Source organism: Engystomops pustulosus, chromosome 4 (assembly GCF_040894005.1).
Source record: "Engystomops pustulosus chromosome 4, aEngPut4.maternal, whole genome shotgun sequence".
Taxonomy (NCBI): domain Eukaryota; kingdom Metazoa; phylum Chordata; class Amphibia; order Anura; family Leptodactylidae; genus Engystomops; species Engystomops pustulosus.
This window is the reverse complement of record NC_092414.1, coordinates 139842081-139860189: the sequence shown is the minus strand read 5'-3', so window position 1 is coordinate 139860189 and position 18109 is coordinate 139842081. Positions and strand designations below refer to the sequence as shown.

Genomic DNA, 18109 nt, shown 5'->3' with positions numbered 1-18109 from the left:
TTGGCTAGAAAATAGCCATAGGAGAATACAAACAGCTTCTTGAAGCCTACAGTAGCGTTCTATATATTTGATTTCTGGTTGATCTGCTGGTGGCTGTAGTTTCTGCAGTGCATGTACTTGCCAATTCTGAGCAATTTGTAGTGAGACTTGCGACCGCTGTGTTCTGCGCTTAGTGGCGCACATATCCATAGCAAAGGCCGAAGTGGCAAAATTCAGTAGGGGTTGGATTTCTATTAGGCAATAACTCAGTGTCATCTCATCTGGCATAGTAGTGTGCTTCCTTTGATACTTGGCTAGAAAATAGCCATAGGAGAATACAAACAGCTTCTTGAAGCCTACAGTAGCGTTCCATATATTTGATTTCTGGTTGATCTGCTGGTGGCTGTAGTTTCTGCAGTGCATGTACTTGCCAATTCTGAGCAATTTGTAGTGAGACTTGCGACCGCTGTGTTCTGCGCTTAGTGGCGCACATATCCATAGCAAAGGCCGAAGTGGCAAAATTCAGTAGGGGTTGGATTTCTATTAGGCACTAACTCAGTGTCATCTCATCTGGCATAGTAGTGTGCTTCCTTTGATACTTGGCTAGAAAATAGCCATAGCAATAAGATAGGATTGTTTGGTTTTAAAAACTCAAAAAAAAACAAAAAACACAAAAAAAAAAAAAAAACACAAAAAAACACAAAAAAAAACAAAAAGAAGTAAAAAAAAAAAAAAAGTTATAACTCTCATTTTAAAAATGTTTAACCCGAGGGCTAGGGGTAGAGGACGAGGGCGGGGACGTGGGCGTCCAACTACTGCAGGGGTCAGAGGCCGTGGTCCTGGGCGGGGTGAGACACCACCTGCTGATGAGGGAGCAGGGGAACGCCGCAGAGCTACACTCCCTAGGTTCATGTCTGAAGTTACTGGGACTCGTGGTAGAGCACTGTTGAGGCCAGAACAGTGCGAACAGGTGATGTCGTGGATTGCTGACAATGCTTCGAGCAATTTGTCCACCACCAGTCAGTCTTCCACGCAGTCCACCCATGTCACCGAAATCCCCACTCCTCCAGCTCCTGCACCTCAGCCTCCTCCCCCCCAGTCTGCCCCCTCCCAGGAAAATTTGGCATTTGAACCGGCATACTCTGAGGAACTGTTTTCTGGACCCTTCCCACAGTCACAAACCACTTGTCCGGTTGCTGCTGAGCAATTTTCCGATGCCCAGGTTTTCCACCAGTCACAGTCTGTGGGTGATGATGACCTTCTTGACGTAGTGGAAGTGTGTAAAGAGGTGTCCGACGATGAGGAGACACGGTTGTCAGACAGTGGGGAAGTTGTTGTCAGGGCAGGAAGTCCGAGGGGGGAGCAGACTGAGGGATCGGAGGATGATGAGGTGACAGACCCAAGCTGGGTTGAGAGGCCGGGTGAACACAGTGCTTCTGAGACGGAGGAGAGTCCTCGACCTGAACAGGTTGGAAGAGGCAGTGGTGGGGCCAGACGGAGAGGCAGGGCCAGAGCTGGTGCATCAGCGCCACTGTCAACTAGTGAAGCTCCCGTGGTGAGGGCTCTTGCGGCGAGGGCTAGATCTTCAGAAGTGTGGAGGTTCTTTAAGGAAACACCGGATGACCGACGGACTGTGGTGTGCAACATTTGCCAAACCAGGCTCAGCAGGGGTTCCACCACTACTAGCTTAACTACCACCAGTATGCGCAGGCATATGAATGCTAAGCACCCCACTCAGTGGCAACAAGCCCGTTCACCTCCGGCCGTGCACACCACTGCTCCTTCCCCTGTGTCAGCTGCTAGTCAGCCCCCTGCCCAGGACCCTGGCACAAAAACCCCATCGTCGCCTCCACGATCCTCCACAGCAATCACCAGCGTTCAGCTCTCCATACCCCAGACGCTGGAGCGGAAACGCAAATATAGTGCAACCCACCCGCACGCCCAAGCCCTTAATGTGCACATCTCCAGATTGCTTAGCCTGGAGATGCTGCCCTATAGGCTAGTAGAGACCGAGGCCTTTCGCAACCTCATGGCGGCGGCCGCCCCTCGGTATTCGGTCCCCAGCCGCCACTACTTTTCCCGATGTGCCGTCCCAGCCCTGCACCAGCACGTGTCAGACAACATCATCCGTGCCCTGACCAACGCCGTTTCTGACAAGGTCCACCTGACCACGGACACGTGGACGAGTGCTGCCGGGCAGGGCCACTATATATCGCTGACGGCACATTGGGTTAACTTGGTGGAGGCTGGGACCGAGTCTGACCCTGGGGCTGCTCATATACTGCCGACGCCGAGGATTGCGGGGCCTACCTCGGTCCAGGTGTTTCAGGCCTACTATGCCTCCTCCTCCTCCCACCCCTCCTCCACCTCCTCCTCCGAACTACCATCCGTGGGCACGGCGCCATCAGTCGGTAGCTCTAGGCACAGCAGCAGTGCCGTCGCTAAGCGACAGCAGGCGGTGCTCAAACTGCTGAGCCTAGGCGACAAAAGGCACACCGCCCAAGAGCTATTACAGGGCATCACGGCGCAGACTGATCTGTGGCTGGCACCGCTGAACCTCAAGCCGGGAATGGTTGTGTGTGACAACGGCCGTAACCTGGTGGCGGCTCTGCAACTCGGCAGACTGACACATGTGCCATGCCTGGCCCATGTGTTAAATCTGATAGTGCAGCGTTTCCTCAAGACATACCCCAATCTGTCTGATTTGCTCACGAAGGTGCGCCGCATCTGTGCGCATTTCAGGAAGTCCAGCCCAGATGCTGCCACTCTCAGGGCAGCGCAGCGCCGCCTCCAACTGCCCGCTCACCGACTGTTGTGCGACGTGCCCACGAGGTGGAATTCAACACTGACCATGTTATCCAGAGTTTACCAGCAGCGCAGAGCGATTGTAGACTGCCAGATGTCAACTTCCACCAGAACTGGTAGTCAGGTCAGTCAGCTTCCTCAAGTCTACAATGAGGAGTGGACGTGGATGTCTGATATCTGTCAGGTGCTGAGTAACTTTGAGGAGTCAACACAGATGGTCAGTGGCGATGCCGCCATCATCAGCCTCACCATCCCGCTGCTTGGCCTGTTGAAAAACTCTCTGGTCAGCATGAAGTCGGAAGCTTTGCGCTCGTCACAAGAGACGGGGGAAGAATATTCCCTTGTTGATAGCCAAAGCACCCTGAGGTCTGTTTCTCAGCGCATATCGGAGGAGGTGGAGGTGGAGGAGGATGAGGAGGAAGAGGAGGAGAATGTTGGCGAGACACAAGAGGGGACCATTGTTGAGTCCTTCACTGTTCAGCGTGTATGGGCAGAAGAAGAGGAGTTGGAGGAGTTGGAGGAGGAGGAAATGGACAGTCAGGCCAGTGAGGGGAGTGAATTCTTACGCGTTGGTACTCTGGCGCATATGGCAGATTTCATGCTAGGCTGCCTATCCCGTGACCCTCGCGTTCAAAGAATTTATTCCAGCACCGATTACTGGGTGTTCACTCTCCTGGACCCACGGTACAAGCAAAATCTTCCCACTCTCATCCCTGGAGAGGAAAGGAGTGTGAGAATGCATGAATACCAGCAGGCCCTGGTGCACAAGCTGAAACAGTATTTCCCTTCTGACAGCGCTAGCGGCAGAGTGCGTAGTTCTGCGGGACAAGTAGCGAGGGAGAGTAGGCGAGCAGGCAGCTTGTCCAGCACTGGCAAGGGTACGCTTTACAAGGCTTTTGCCAGCTTTATGTCACCCCAGCAAGACACTGTCACCTGTCCCCAGTCTCGGCAGAGTAGGGCTGATCTTTACAGAAAGATGGTGAGGGAGTACGTAGCTGACCATACCATCGTCCTAAATGATCACACAGCTCCCTACAACTACTGGGTTTCAAAGCTGGACATGTGGCACGAACTGGCGCTGTACGCCTTGGAGGTTCTTGCCTGCCCTGCCGCTAGCGTCTTGTCCGAGCGGGTTTTCAGTGCAGCTGGTGGCATCATCACCGATAAGCGTACACGCCTGTCGACTGACAGCGCTGACAGGCTGACGCTTATTAAAATGAATAAAGGCTGGATTTCTCAGAATTTCCAATCTCCACCAGGTGAAGGAAGCTCAACCTGAATAATTGATCCACTCCTCCTCCTCCTCCTCATTTTCCTCCTTCTCCTCCTCTTTGTACAGTAAAGCAGAGGAAAATGGCTATTTTTTGACAGGGCCCACTGGCTCTTGCTATAGTACTTCATGCATTTAATTTTTCTGGAGGGCCACCTACCCGGTCCTCTGTTTGAAACAATTTTTGTGAGTGCCACATACAGGCACTCAATCTATTCCATTTTTCTGGAGGGCCACCTACCCGGTCCTCTGTTTTAAAAAATTTTTGGGACTGCCACATACAGGCACTCAATCTATTCCATTTTACTGGAGGGCCACCTACCTGCTCCTCTGGTTTGAAACATTTTTGGGACTGCCACATACAGGCACTCAATCTATTCCATTTTACTGCAGGGCCACCTACCTGCTCCTCTGGTTTGAACAATTTTTGGGACTGCCACATACAGGCACTCAATCTATTCCATTTTACTGGAGGGCCACCTACCTGCTCCTCTGGTTTGAAACATTTTTGGGACTGCCACATACAGGCACTCAATCTATTCCATTTTACTGCAGGGCCACCTACCTGCTCCTCTGGTTTGAACAATTTTTGGGACTGCCACATACAGGCACTCAATCTATTCCATTTTACTGGAGGGCCACCTACCTGCTCCTCTGGTTTGAAACATTTTTGGGACTGCCACATACAGGCACTCAATCTATTCCATTTTACTGCAGGGCCACCTACCTGCTCCTCTGGTTTGAACAATTTTTGGGACTGCCACATACAGGCACTCAATCTATTCCATTTTACTGGAGGGCCACCTACCTGCTCCTCTGGTTTGAAACATTTTTGGGACTGCCACATACAGGCACTCAATCTATTCCATTTTACTGCAGGGCCACCTACCTGCTCCTCTGGTTTGAACAATTTTTGGGACTGCCACATACAGGCACTCAATCTATTCCATTTTACTGCAGGGCCACCTACCTGCTCCTCTGGTTTGAACAATTTTTGGGACTGCCACATACAGGCACTCAATCTATTCCATTTTACTGGAGGGCCACCTACCTGCTCCTCTGGTTTGAAGAATTTTTGGGACTGCCACATACAGGCACTCAATCTATTCCATTTTACTGGAGGGCCACCTACCTGCTCCTCTGGTTTGAAACATTTTTGGGACTGCCACATACAGGCACTCAATCTATCCCATTTTACTGGAGGGCCACCTACCTGCTCCTCTGGTTTGAAAAATGTTTGGGACTGCCACATACAGGCACTATCCAAATTAAATTGTCTCCATAGCAGCCTCCACACGTTGTCTCCATTGCTACCTCCAAAAGTCGTCCATATAGCTGCCTCCATACATCGTCCCTTTATCAAACGAGGTGTGTCAGGCAGAAATTTGGGTTGTTTTCATGGATTCCACATCAAAGTTGTTAACTTTGTCGCCACCCTGCTGTGTTATCCACAAAATATACTGGCAAACTTTTACCATTTAGGGATATTATTTCAGCGCTTCTTGCGCATCTGTTTACATTCCCCTCACCCGGCATATCCTAAACTTATAAGAACGCTACTACACTTGATCTTATACAAAAGGTTCTTAGAAGTGCTGTTTGGGGAGTAGCCTAGAGACAGGGGCTTGGATTGGCGAAAGCTCGCCTGGCAGCGGAACGCCAGCTCCATGCGCATCATGCGCTTCTTGCGCATCTGTTTACATTCCCCTCACCCGCCATATCCCAAACTTATAAGAACGCTACTACACTTAACTTGGTGCAGGCTGGGACCGAGTCTGACCCTGGGGCTGGTCATATACTGCCGACGCAGAGAATTGCGGGGCCTACCTCGGTCCAGGTCTCAAAGGCCTACTATACCTCCTCCCACCCCTCCTCCACCTCCTCCTCCTCCGAATTACCATCCGTGGGCATGGCGCCATCAGTCGGTAGCTCTAGGCACAGCAGCAGTGCCGTCGCTAAGCGACAGCAGGCGGTGCTGAAACTGCTGAGCCTAGGCGATAAAAGGCACACCGCCCAAGAGCTATTACAGGGCATTCCACATCAAAGTTGTTAACTTTGTCGCCACCCTGCTGTGTAATCCACAAAATATACTTGCAAACTTTTACCATTTAGGGATATTATTTCAGCGCTTCTTGCGCATCTGTTTACATTCCCCTCACCCGCCATATCCTAAACTTATAAGAACGCTACTACACTTGATCTTATACAAAAGGTTCTTAGAAGTGCTGTTTGGGGAGTAGCCTATAGACAGGGGCTTGGATTGGCGAAAGCTCGCCTGGCAGCGGAGCGCCAGCTCCATGCCAAGATCCAACTAACATAGTTTTAACTGCAGCACCTTTAATCTACTACTAGTTCACTGCCTCCATACATGGTCCCCTTATCAAACGAGCTGTGTCAGGCAGAATTTTGGGTTGTTTTCATGGCTTCCATGTTAACTTTGTCGCCACCCTGCTGTGTAATCCACAAAATATACTGGCAAACTTTTATCATGTACCGATATTATTTGAGCGCTTCTTGCTCACCTCCTTTGGTTCCTCTCTGCCACCCATTGGTTTGAAGCCTGAGTCCATTTAGGGTATGTCGCCATGACACTCTCTAGCCTGCTGCCGCTGCCTCTGCATGCCGTCCCCTATAGTGTCAGGGTCAATTATTGGATGTTTTAGATGCTATCTAGCTTCATTCTGTCACTCTGTCATGGCCATGCTGTTGCCCATAATTTTGGCATAATGGTGCGATTAGGCAGCCTCAGAGGCATCCATGCATGCTGCCCCTGCTGTTTCCTGTCCATTTCCGTGGTGTTTCCATCCTTTTCTGAGGTTCCCAGGTGTTTGGCCAAGCTTCCCTGTGCAGAGCCTTGGTCCCCTTGAAAAATGCTCGAGTCTCCCATTGACTTCAATGGGGTTCGTTATTCGAGACGAGCACTCGAGCATCGGGAAAAGTTCGTCTCGAATAACGAGTACCCGAGCATTTTAGTGTTCGCTCATCTCTATTTTTAATGTCTTATCATATTGTTGAGCTATATCTTTCTAACAAAGAATTTTTGCATGTATTTGAGAATTTTTGCAGGGCCGGATTAAGAGTGCCATGGGCCCTGGGTTGTATGAAAATTGTGGGTCCTCCATTAGTCCATTTTTTAAATTATTTGACATTTACTGCGGTACCAGGACCAAGCTTCTTTGGAAATGAGCGTCTTCCTTTATGTCTACTTTTTAGTTCTGCAGTTTTAGAACCTTTTCTGTGGCTCATGTTTACATACATGTCAAGAGTTGGCACACATGCATTCCAGGGCTTGAGGTCTGTCTCTTCATAATCTCTACAATATCAAACTACAGTATCTGCAGTATCAAACTTGATGTGTGTGGCTATGGGGCCCTTGAAGCCTTGGGTGTTGGTTGGTTCATCAATACTAACAGGATTTGCCTGACATCAGTGGATGGTATTTATAATCAAACTGGGGTGCGTCCTATAGGAAGAAGCGTCTTATAGTCCCAAAAATTGCTTGTATTGACTGTGGATTTGCGAGATCGTGAGGTGACTGGCTTTTGTGCCCTGACATAAAGTTTGCCATACATTGTGAAACACACACTAATATATTTTTTGTCCAAATGACTTCTCTCCTTTATTGTTTGGGTTGGTACAATCACAGGATACCAAAACTATGAAGTTTTTGTTAAGTTTTATACCTTTAAAAAATGTTATTCTTTTGAGAAAAAAAACATTTAGCCATATCACCATATTGTGACACAAATAAGCTGAGATTTTTATTGATACAATTTTGGGGACTGTAAGACCTTTTGATCACTTTTCATTAAAACTTTTACGTGTGGCGATTCAGACATTTGATGTTCTTTTCCAGTTCCCCTCTAGGGAATAAATTTTACATTATGATAGATCTGGTTCTTATGACAATCCAACATTTTTAAAATCCAATTGTCACAGAGACCAAAAAAATTTAGGCTGGGGTTACAATTGTAAAGTATACAGTTCCAATTTACATACAAATTCAACTTAAAGAGAACCCGTCATGCAAAATAACCCCCCTAAACTAAATATATTTTCATAAACTGCCATTAGAGAGCATTACCTCTATCCCTTTATTGTCCCTCTACATGCCTGTAAACCTAAGCAATGAGGTCCTAAAGCTGTATGCAAATGACCTGTGAAATGTCCAATGAAGCATTAGCATATTCAAGCTGTCCACTCTATTCATGAGTGGGAGGCACAGCCACACCCCCAGTGCTTGACTGACACCCTGTATAATGGTGTGAGGCTGTATAATGATGTGCTTCCTGGTGCTGGTGGCCACGCCCCCTGCAGCCTGTGTGTGCATGTGTGTGTGTTTAGGAGAGATACAACAGCTCCAGGCTGCAGCCATGTTATAGCAGAACATGTCAGATTCATGTGTAGCTGATGTCTGTGTCTCTCACAAGTCAGCAGATGACATACACACACTAGCCATGCTTTACTATACATTACACACAGACATGAGCAGGGGGAGGAGAGGGGAGGGGGAACAGGGGTGACATCACTGCCTCTGACCATGTGACCAGCCTCATTTACATGATAAAAAATATGTGATTTTACAATGATTAATGTATGAAATAACTAGATAAAGGCTGGGATGGGATCCTTGTGAGCTGCTCCAACAGGTAGTAGTGACAGAAATAGTGACACAGACCTGATGACAGGTGTCCTTTAAAGGGCACCTACCACCACAAATCTACCTATAAAGGTAGATTGGGTGGTAGGTGGATCAATGGGACGTGAGGATAGCCCTTTTAAGGGCTAATCCTCACGTCCCTGCACTTTTTTAATAACTTTAATTTGGTATTTATTCAAATTTACTTATGCGGCTACCGGGGCGTGGAGTAGCCGCATATGAGATTACACGAGGCGGCTACTCCACGCCCCGGTAGCCATTTTACCCCTCCTACTCACCCATCTTCGGCGCGCAGCTCCGCGTAGCTGCGCGCCCTCGTCCGGCGATCCTGCCGTCTGCGCATGCGCAGAAGAGCAGGCCCGCGCCTGCGCGGTCACAACTCCGAAACAGGCGCGGGCCTGCTCTTCTGCGCATGCGCAGACGGCAGGATCGCCGGACGAGGGCGCGGAGCTGCGCGCCGAAGATGGGTGAGTAGGAGGGATAAAGTGGCTACCGGGGCGTGGAGTAGCCGCCTCGTGTAATCTCATATGCGGCTACTCCACGCCCCGGTAGCCGCATAAGTAAATTTGAATAAATACCAAATTAAAGTTATTAAAAAAGTGCAGGGACGTGAGGATTAGCCCTTAAAAGGGCTATCCTCACGTCCCATTGATCCACCTACCACCCAATCTACCTTTATAGGTAGATTTGTGGTGGTAGGTTCCCTTTAAGAACAAACCTTCAGAGCCTACCTTGTATGTAACCTGGGAACAGCCTGTATATCTATTTCATAAGGATCAGACCTCCAACTGTAGACAGCACAGTTTCAATGTAATTGTATCTTGTCAGTTCAGTGTAGGGAACTGGTTTAGCAAAATGAAAGGCTGTGATAGTCGGATGGCCCATGTATCAAAAGTATAGCAGCTACATTTCTATTCTTTACAGCTTGATGTTGATAAAATAGAAGGAGTGTGAATACTAACACTATACAGCATTCAACTAAATATCAAGTCTTTCCATCTGCAACCATGAGGAAGGTTACAAGAGTGTCATAAATAATCCTTATCTGAAACAGTTAGCACAATAAATTCCAAAGCCACCTCACCCTTTCAGTTTATTTTAAGGAGTGAACTTTGTGTGGTTATTAATTAACAGTTAAAAGGAAACTGTAACCAGATTTTCACTAGTTAACCTAATGACAGTTTCCCATAGCATTATAGTAACCCTTGCCCACACTGTTTTTAGCTCAGTAATTCATAGTCTCTGTGCCCAGTAACTGCCCTAGTTAGTTATTAAGCCTACCTGGCACCATGCCAGAAGCATCAGCAAGTCCCAAGGGTACGTGTTATTCATGCGATTTACTGCGTCTCTCCTGGCATGTCCCTCAAGCCCCCTCCCTTCGGCTAATGTCATCTTCAGCTGAGAATTTGGGACACATTGTGAATTTTTTGTTGCTTTATTTATTTTTTTTGTGTGAATTTTTGGCGCACAGAGGCCATACCCCTTTTTCACACAAGTTGGGAAAGTGTCTAAAAACTGTCTAAAACCCTTAATATATGTGACACAAGGCATTTCAGAGAGTGTTTTACTCCAGAATCCTGCTTCATATATTTTCTCAAAATATGGCATGTGGCATGGCATGGCAGAGGGGGATTCACCAGTATTAGTTTTTTTTAATTTTGTGTTTTACATTGTCAGCCTTTATTTTGTTTTTATTTAATGTGTCTGCTCATCTAACCATGCAGCCTTCTCACACAACCAGCTCCTCACCCTCTCATTTCTTACACTACTTTCCTGCATTTACTGGTGAATCTACAGGACCACATGGTCCAGACATCATTGAAGGTCCTGTAGGTCCAATCGTACATTGTATCAACATCTAGATGCCATTTCCCATGTTCCAAAGGAGTCCTTCAGCTGTATGAAGAAGCTGCTATTTGCTTACATCATGCAGTACATCATGCAGTACTACACATCATGCTTTAATGACTTTAATGACAAGAATCTTGGTGAAAACATGAAAAAACTGTGCTCCACATGATGATAATCATGATGAGGTGTCCTTTTTTCCTAAAGTTAAAGGGGTATTTCAGGACCATTATTTTGATCTATTTATTTGATCTATCCTAAGGGGTGGATTTACCCATTAAATATCAGGCTATGATGATTAGGGGGACCCTGCATTGACGTTCTGAGTTTACCAATGCAGTTTAAACTACTGAATCCACATGAAATCAATATTATCATCAATATTATTATATTTAATTGTAGCTGTAATAAGATCCATCTAATCATAGCATTTGTAGACTTTTTATCAGCCAATAATAATTTTTTCCAATTCCTCTAAAATTTTCACAAATGAGCTCTGAACACACCTGATCCTTTTTCCCGTCCATCATCCACAGTGACCCAATACACATAAGATAGTCAGCAGAAACTTTAGGAGAGTAAGTAGGAGAGTATGTCTGCCAACTATTAAAGGGCTGTCTCACACAGTCTGTGCTCAGACCGTGAGCATGGCCCGTGCAGTCACTGACAGGCTGACTGCACGACTGGGATACTCGATATATGATGCAAGGAGTCCCTGCTTCCCTGCTAAATAGGAGTGCTGACACTCTATTGCCCTGAGGTTTAATGGGGAAGAAGGAACATCTTGTATCTTATATTGATATGTCCCTGGCAGTGTTGTTGGTCCATGACAGAAATCTGCACGGTCCGTGATGACATGCTGATCCTGACTGTGAAAAAGCCCTAAATTCACACTAAGCTCAGCAAGTTAACTCCTCATTCTGAGCACATGCTGATGGTCTCCAAGTCTGCATGGTATTAGATAACGTGATCTCTTCTTTCTGCAGGTTATCAGAGTTCATTCTCATTACATGCAGCAAAGAGTAGCTGCTGAAACCAAGAATGGGAGACTTTTTTCCCTGCCCTGTCAACTCACCCGACCAAAATTCCATGTGGTACAAGACAAGGGTACTTTAAAACGTAAGTAACAAATCCATATGTAGACTATGAATATAAATAATTAAGGACTTATTTTATTAAACTAACTGCACACTCTAGTAGGGGATGATATATTCTCTGTAGCACCCCTTCTTTTATGTTAAACATCTTTGCCAAAGTCATATCCATGAGATCTGAGAAGAATCAATTTTTGAATGAGATAAGTCACTTTCTAGCTGGAGGTGGTACATTAGACACCCTTGGGCTTTATAGCACCCATGCTTTTGATTTCATATTAAAAATCTGAATCTCATCTTTCAATTGGCCACAGATATACATAGGGAATTTAAGGTGCAGCAATGCAGAGATCCAGTGCAAGGTTTCCATAATCATCTGCAAATAAGTTGAAAAGAGTTACTTTTTTCCTGAAATAATGTCATGCTCAGGGGTCATGCTCTGGGACTAAGGTTGTGTCACTTCAGATACCTATACCTGGGTTCTACAGCATCTATAACTGTGGTTCTGGTGTCAGTTTAAAGATGAAAATTGATATTTATCTCCAGTTTGCAACTGTTACAGTTCTATACAGTTCTGAGAACTATACTTTAACCATAATGTTCACACAACATTATACGGCACATAATTTACAGACTTCAATATACTGCATTACATTACAACATATGAATTTCGCACTTAAAGCTTGGCAGTTTTTGCTGCTGATTCAAAACACACAGTATAAATCATTTTAACCGTGAGTTTCTTTCACAGTAGCTAATGTTAATTGCAGAGGCTTAGCTGCTGGTATTCCTGCTGCTCATCTCCTTGGCCTAAAGCCTACTTCCTATTAAAGAAAAGATGAAAGCTCCTTTGATTTAATTTATAACATTAATAGCCTCTTTATTTCTTGTGCTTATATAGAGCCAACATGTTCTGCACATTTTTTTATAACATTGTCTAGTCTAGGGGCTTTTTCACATTGGCTTTGGTGCTCAGCTTCAGTTGCGCATCCGTTGCATTTTGTCTCCGTGATGCATCAGTTTTGCCTCCGAGCAAAAAAAAGGAAGGTTTAACATTTGAAGAGAAAAATGGAAAAAGGTTCTACGGCACTCCAGTTGAAGTAAAAAATCTTGGATTTATTGGTCACATTAAAAACAGCATAGATACAAAAAGTGCATTTGTGGTACACAGACCAACGCTTTTTGAACATATAAAAATCTTTTTCAGTTCTTAGTCATGGTCTAACTTTTAACACGATACTCAAGGTTTAAATAGCCAAGTCCAAATCTGATGTAAACAAGCGCATGCGCATAGCATGCAGGGGCAAGACACATAGGGGCAGATTTACTTATCCGGTCGCGTCGTGGTCCCGCGGCACGTTCTCTGTGGAGGATTTGGGTCTTCCGGCGATTCACTAAGGTCGTGCGCCCGATGTCCACCAGGTGTCACTGCTGCGCTGAATTCCGTCGGAGTTCAGTGAAGTTCACCGTCCTACCCTGGGTGCAGTTAAGCGCGTGTCAAGCGACACTTTTTTTTAAATACGGCGTTTTTTCCGAATCCTTAGGGTTTTCTTACGCCACGCCCCCTGATTTCCGTCACATGCATACCGGCGCTGATGCGCCACAATCCGATTGCCAAAATCCCGGGGCAGTTCAGGGAAAATCGTCGCAAATCAGAAATATTCGGGTAACGCAGTGGAAAAATGCAATTCGGGCCCTTAGTAATTGACCCCCATAATCTGTGCAGCCGTACAAGAAAAATAATGATACAGAAGATTTAGACCGAAAAAAGGTGAGTAGGCACAGTAAAACACCAAAAACAGAATGTAATAAGGGCAGGTTTGTACTTGAGCTACACTGAATCTAGGCGTTAATGGGTAATAAAAATAACAGAGATACAGACGAGGGACAAATAAAGTCAGTAAAGATACAATACGTCCGTTCTGTTGTTCATGCCTTTAGGGTGTCATGTATCCAATAGCAGGATCCAATAAGCCTCTCTGTTACGGAGCTTGTGGGTCCAATCTCCCCCTCTGATGGGCTTAAATATATTCTCAATGATTGTAACTATAAATGATGAAAAAACATCCTGTGTAAGAGAGCAAAAAATCTTTAGACAGACTTGAGATCTTATTAACATATTTCATTTGTCTATTCTCTGAATCCACTCTGGCATCTGAAATATGTTTACCTATACGTACTTTGACTGGCCTTATGGTACTGCCAGCATAATATAACTTACAAAGGTGACATTCCACCAAGTAGACGGTATATCTGGTGTTGCAATTAGTAAAGGAGTCTATCGTGTATTTTTTGTTGCTGGACTGTGACTGAAATTCCCTAGTTTTATTATTACGAGGGCAGTTCGATAAGTACCCGTGTTATAAATGAAGACATCATTTTTAAAAAAAAAATTTTTTTACATTTTTTCAACATAGTCCCCTTTTAGAAAGATACACTTCTCCCAACCTTCCTGCCATTTTTTATCCCCTCCAAAAAATAGTATTTGTCGAACTCTCCAAAATACGCCTCTGTCTCGACGATGACTTCCTCATTTGAGCAAATTTTTTTTTCCGCGAGCCATTTCTTCATGTTAGGGAACAAGAAAAAGTCACAGGGAGTATCGGTTGAATACGGGGGGTGCAATTCATAATGTAATTCATGCAGTTTGCGGCGACAACAATGGATGGATGTGCTGGTGCATTATGTTAGGGAAACGGCACCTTCTTTTTTGCCAAAATGCGGACATGTCTCATTCAATTTTTTGTTGAAGCAGTCCAATAACTCCCTGTAGTATTGTCCAATGATCATTCTTCCGTTTTCTAAAAAATCCATGAGGATGACACCGTTCGCATCCCAAAAAATTGTTGCCATGACCTTTCCGGCCGATCTTCACCTTCTTTGGAGCAGATTCACCGAGAGAAATCCATTGTTGCTTAGTTTCTGGTGTGTAATGATGAATCCAGATTTCATCTACGGTGACAACTCGACGCAAAAACTCCTTCGGATCTCGCTCAAATTGCTCCAAACACTGCTTCGAAGTTAAAAGCCGCATCCGCTTGTTGTCCACCGTGAGCAATCGCGGCACCCATCGGGCTGACAATTTTTTCATCGCCAACTTATCATGTAAAATATTAATTGCTGTTCCGGTCCACACACCTATGGCCTCTGCTACTTTGCACACTTTCGTTCGTCGATCAGCGAGTATCATGTCGTGGACTTTTTGAATGATTTCCTCGTTAACGTCTGCCGGGCGTCTTGGTCGCTCCTCATCTAAAACGGATGTTCACCCACATTTAAATTTGTTGAACCAATATCTAAATTGTGGTCATAGATGGCGAAGTGTCCCCATAAACAGTATCCCACTTTGTTTTTATCTCCTCACATTTTTTCCCATCCAAAAACAAAAAGCAAATTACCAAACAATACAGCTCTTTTTCCATCTATCGAAAATCATGAAACATGTCTTACTCAAATGGCTGCCAAATCCAAACTAACCTATCAATCAGTCTGCAATTTGTTTTGCCCTCATTTGATAGATACACAAATTACACCATGCTCATCCACATTTGTAGGTTTAACATTGCCTTCAAAACATCACACCTGGTTTTTCAGAGTCATAGCTGAAAAAAATATTTTAAAAAATGAATGTTTCATCCGTTTTTTTGCAGACCCATAGACTTCTATTGCCTTCTGTGATCTGCATCAGTAAAAAAAATAGGACATGTTTCATAATTTTTTCCACGGACATCGGATCAGTGAAAATACAAGCCAATGTGAAAACACCCATAGAAATCTATGGCTTTGTTAGACATCAGTTTTCCTAACATCCATGGCTTTTCACTGAACCTATTTTGGCCTATAGACACATACAGATTGGTTTTCTCTTACTGGCTTGAGTGATTTTTTACTGATGCCTTACTAAACCATTCTTTTCAATGGGATTTTCACACTTCAGTTTTTCTCCACTGATCAGTGGTCAATTTAGAACCTGTTCTTTTTGTGTTCACTGACAACATTAGATCAGTGTAGAAACTGAAAAGTCAAAAAGCCCAATGAAAAGAATGGGTCAGTGGGGCATCAGTGAAAAATCACTGAAGCCAGGAAGAGAAAAACCAATAATTATGTGTCCATAAGCCAAAAAGGGTTCAGTGAAAAAAATGCGAAATGTGAAACTACCTTTAGCAGGGCCAATTCTAGCATATTTGCTGCCCCCACTCCTGTTCCATTGCCCACTCCCTGTTCAGTAAATGCTGAAAGCTTTACTAACAATTAACATCCCCACAGGCAGCTCACTGACACTGTGTGACTGACTACAGGTTCTGGGAGTCATTAGATGACAATCTCTTCCATCTGTAGGACTTTATTCCGGGTTCTCCAATCCATGACGTATCACAGGTGAATTCACGGCCAGATGTCTTTAGCTCCTTGCAGCATGTCCACCCGGTGTCCCTAAAAAAACCACAGTCACTTACAGTATGAAGTCTCCTGGATAACAACACTGCGCTCCTGAATGATATTTACTTCTCACAACACAACTGACCGCACTCTCCCCACATATAAAACATCCCTTCATTATATATATACAGCCCCCCAGCTTAGTAATATACTGTACACCAATAAACAGATCCCCTCCAGCTTAGTAATATACTGTACCCCATATATAGCCCCTCCAGCTTACTAATATACTGTATCCCATATACAGCCCCCCTCAGCTCAGTAATATACTGTATCCCATATACAGCCCCCAGCTGAAATCTGGCCACATATAAATATATACCGCCCCCCCCCAGGAAAAAAAAGAATCTGTCCCCATATAATATATACAGCACCGCCCCTCCCACAGTATTAAACAATTCTGGCCCCATATAAAATACACAGCAACCGCCACCCCACCCCCCCTCATAAAAGGATTATGGCCACATATAAATAATATAAATATATAGCAAAACCTCCCCACCCCTACACAGTTATATTAACTATACAACCCTATATTCCCCTCTTATTGGCCACATTTAATTAATAAGTGTACATCAAAAATAATAAAACTTATACTTACCTCGAGGCAGGTGCTCCCACGGCGCATTGCACCGGTCTTCTTGCGGCTCTCCTGTCAGCCGCGGCTACGCTCATAGACACAGGCAGCGTGTAATCATCATCCGCCGTCTGTGTCTCTGCATAGAACAGAGCGAGGCCAGCAGTGCGTCGCTCCACATATAAATCGCACCTGTGTCTTAAAGAGACAGGCGCGATTTATTTAGCTGGTGGCTAAATAGACAGCGCCCGAATCGTCCACATTAGAGTGGCGTATTTCACCACTCTTTCAAGGACTCCGCATTCTGCCGCCTGAGGTGAGATTTTCATCTTGCCTCATTGCAAATGCGGCCCTGACCCTTAGTTTTCTCCTCTTATTAGTTGGCTTAAACTATGCCAGAAATGTCATGGTTGTGCGTGATATTGCACCATCATCTTTTTCTCCAGAATGTGTAGATTCTAAGAATGTGATACCATTATAAAGAAGGGGGCTCAGCTTGGCACACAGCCCCCTTTAAACAGCTTATTGGCAAGAGTTGGACTTTTATCAATCTTCTCCATATAGTTCATCCCTGTTTTATCACTTTGTAATCTCTTTGACCAAACTGTACCCATTAAATAACAAAATTAGGGCTCCTTTACATTGGCATTGTTTTTCACCTCTGTGGTTCACTGATTTCCACGGATGTTTCACAAAGTCATTGATTTCTATGTGTTGTTTTCACATTGGATTTTATTTTCACTGATCCTTTTGTCCATGGAAAAAATTATAAAACATCCAATTTATTTTCATTGATTCGGATCACAGAAGGCAATAAAGTGTATGGGCCCACATAAAAAACGGATGAAACATTTTTTTTTTCTACTGTTTTCAAACAAAACGGATTCATCTCAGAGACAAAAAGGAAGAAAATTGGAGACACAATGGAGACAAAACGCAACAAATGCACAACTGAATCTGAGCACCAGCGCCAATGTGAAAGAGCCCTCTAACCCCTCAGTTATATGGACAAACTGAATGTTTGGTCATCCACTTGGCAAATGAGGTTCAATGTGGATAAATGTAAGGTTATGCACCTGGGGGCTAATAATCCAAAGGCAAAATATGTCCTTGGGGGAGTAAATTTGGGAGAGTCCCTTGTTGAGAAGGACCTGGGGGTCCTAGAAGATAATAAATTGAATAACAGCATGCAATGTCAATCAGCTGCGTCTAAATCCAGTAGGATCTTGTCATGTATCAAAAGTGGTATGGACTATCGTAATAGGGATGTAATATTACCACTATGCAAGGCATTGGTTCGGCCACACCTGGAATATGCTGTCCAGTTCTGGGCACCGGTCCATAAAAAGGATGCCCTGGAGCTGGAGAGGGTTCAATGTAGAGCCACAAAAATGATAAGGGGTATGGAGGGTCTTAGTTATGAGCAAAGATTAAAACAA

General features: G+C 44.9%; 1 protein-coding gene across 2 annotated transcripts in view; it reads left to right on the top strand.

The window, feature by feature from the left end:
* Nucleotides 1–18109, top strand: part of LOC140127266 (uncharacterized) — a 44696-nt gene that overhangs the window by 18366 nt on the left and 8221 nt on the right. The window contains exons 1-2 of one of the 2 annotated variants that reach the window (XM_072147717.1): nucleotides 9938–10031; nucleotides 11549–11681. In XM_072147717.1, coding sequence (XP_072003818.1) covers nucleotides 11573–11681 — 109 coding nt within the window. In that variant the 5' untranslated portion in view covers nucleotides 9938–10031; nucleotides 11549–11572. Of the gene's footprint in view, nucleotides 1–9937; nucleotides 10032–11548; nucleotides 11682–18109 lie in introns of those variants that run through there. The other variant, XM_072147716.1, reaches the window with a different exon arrangement.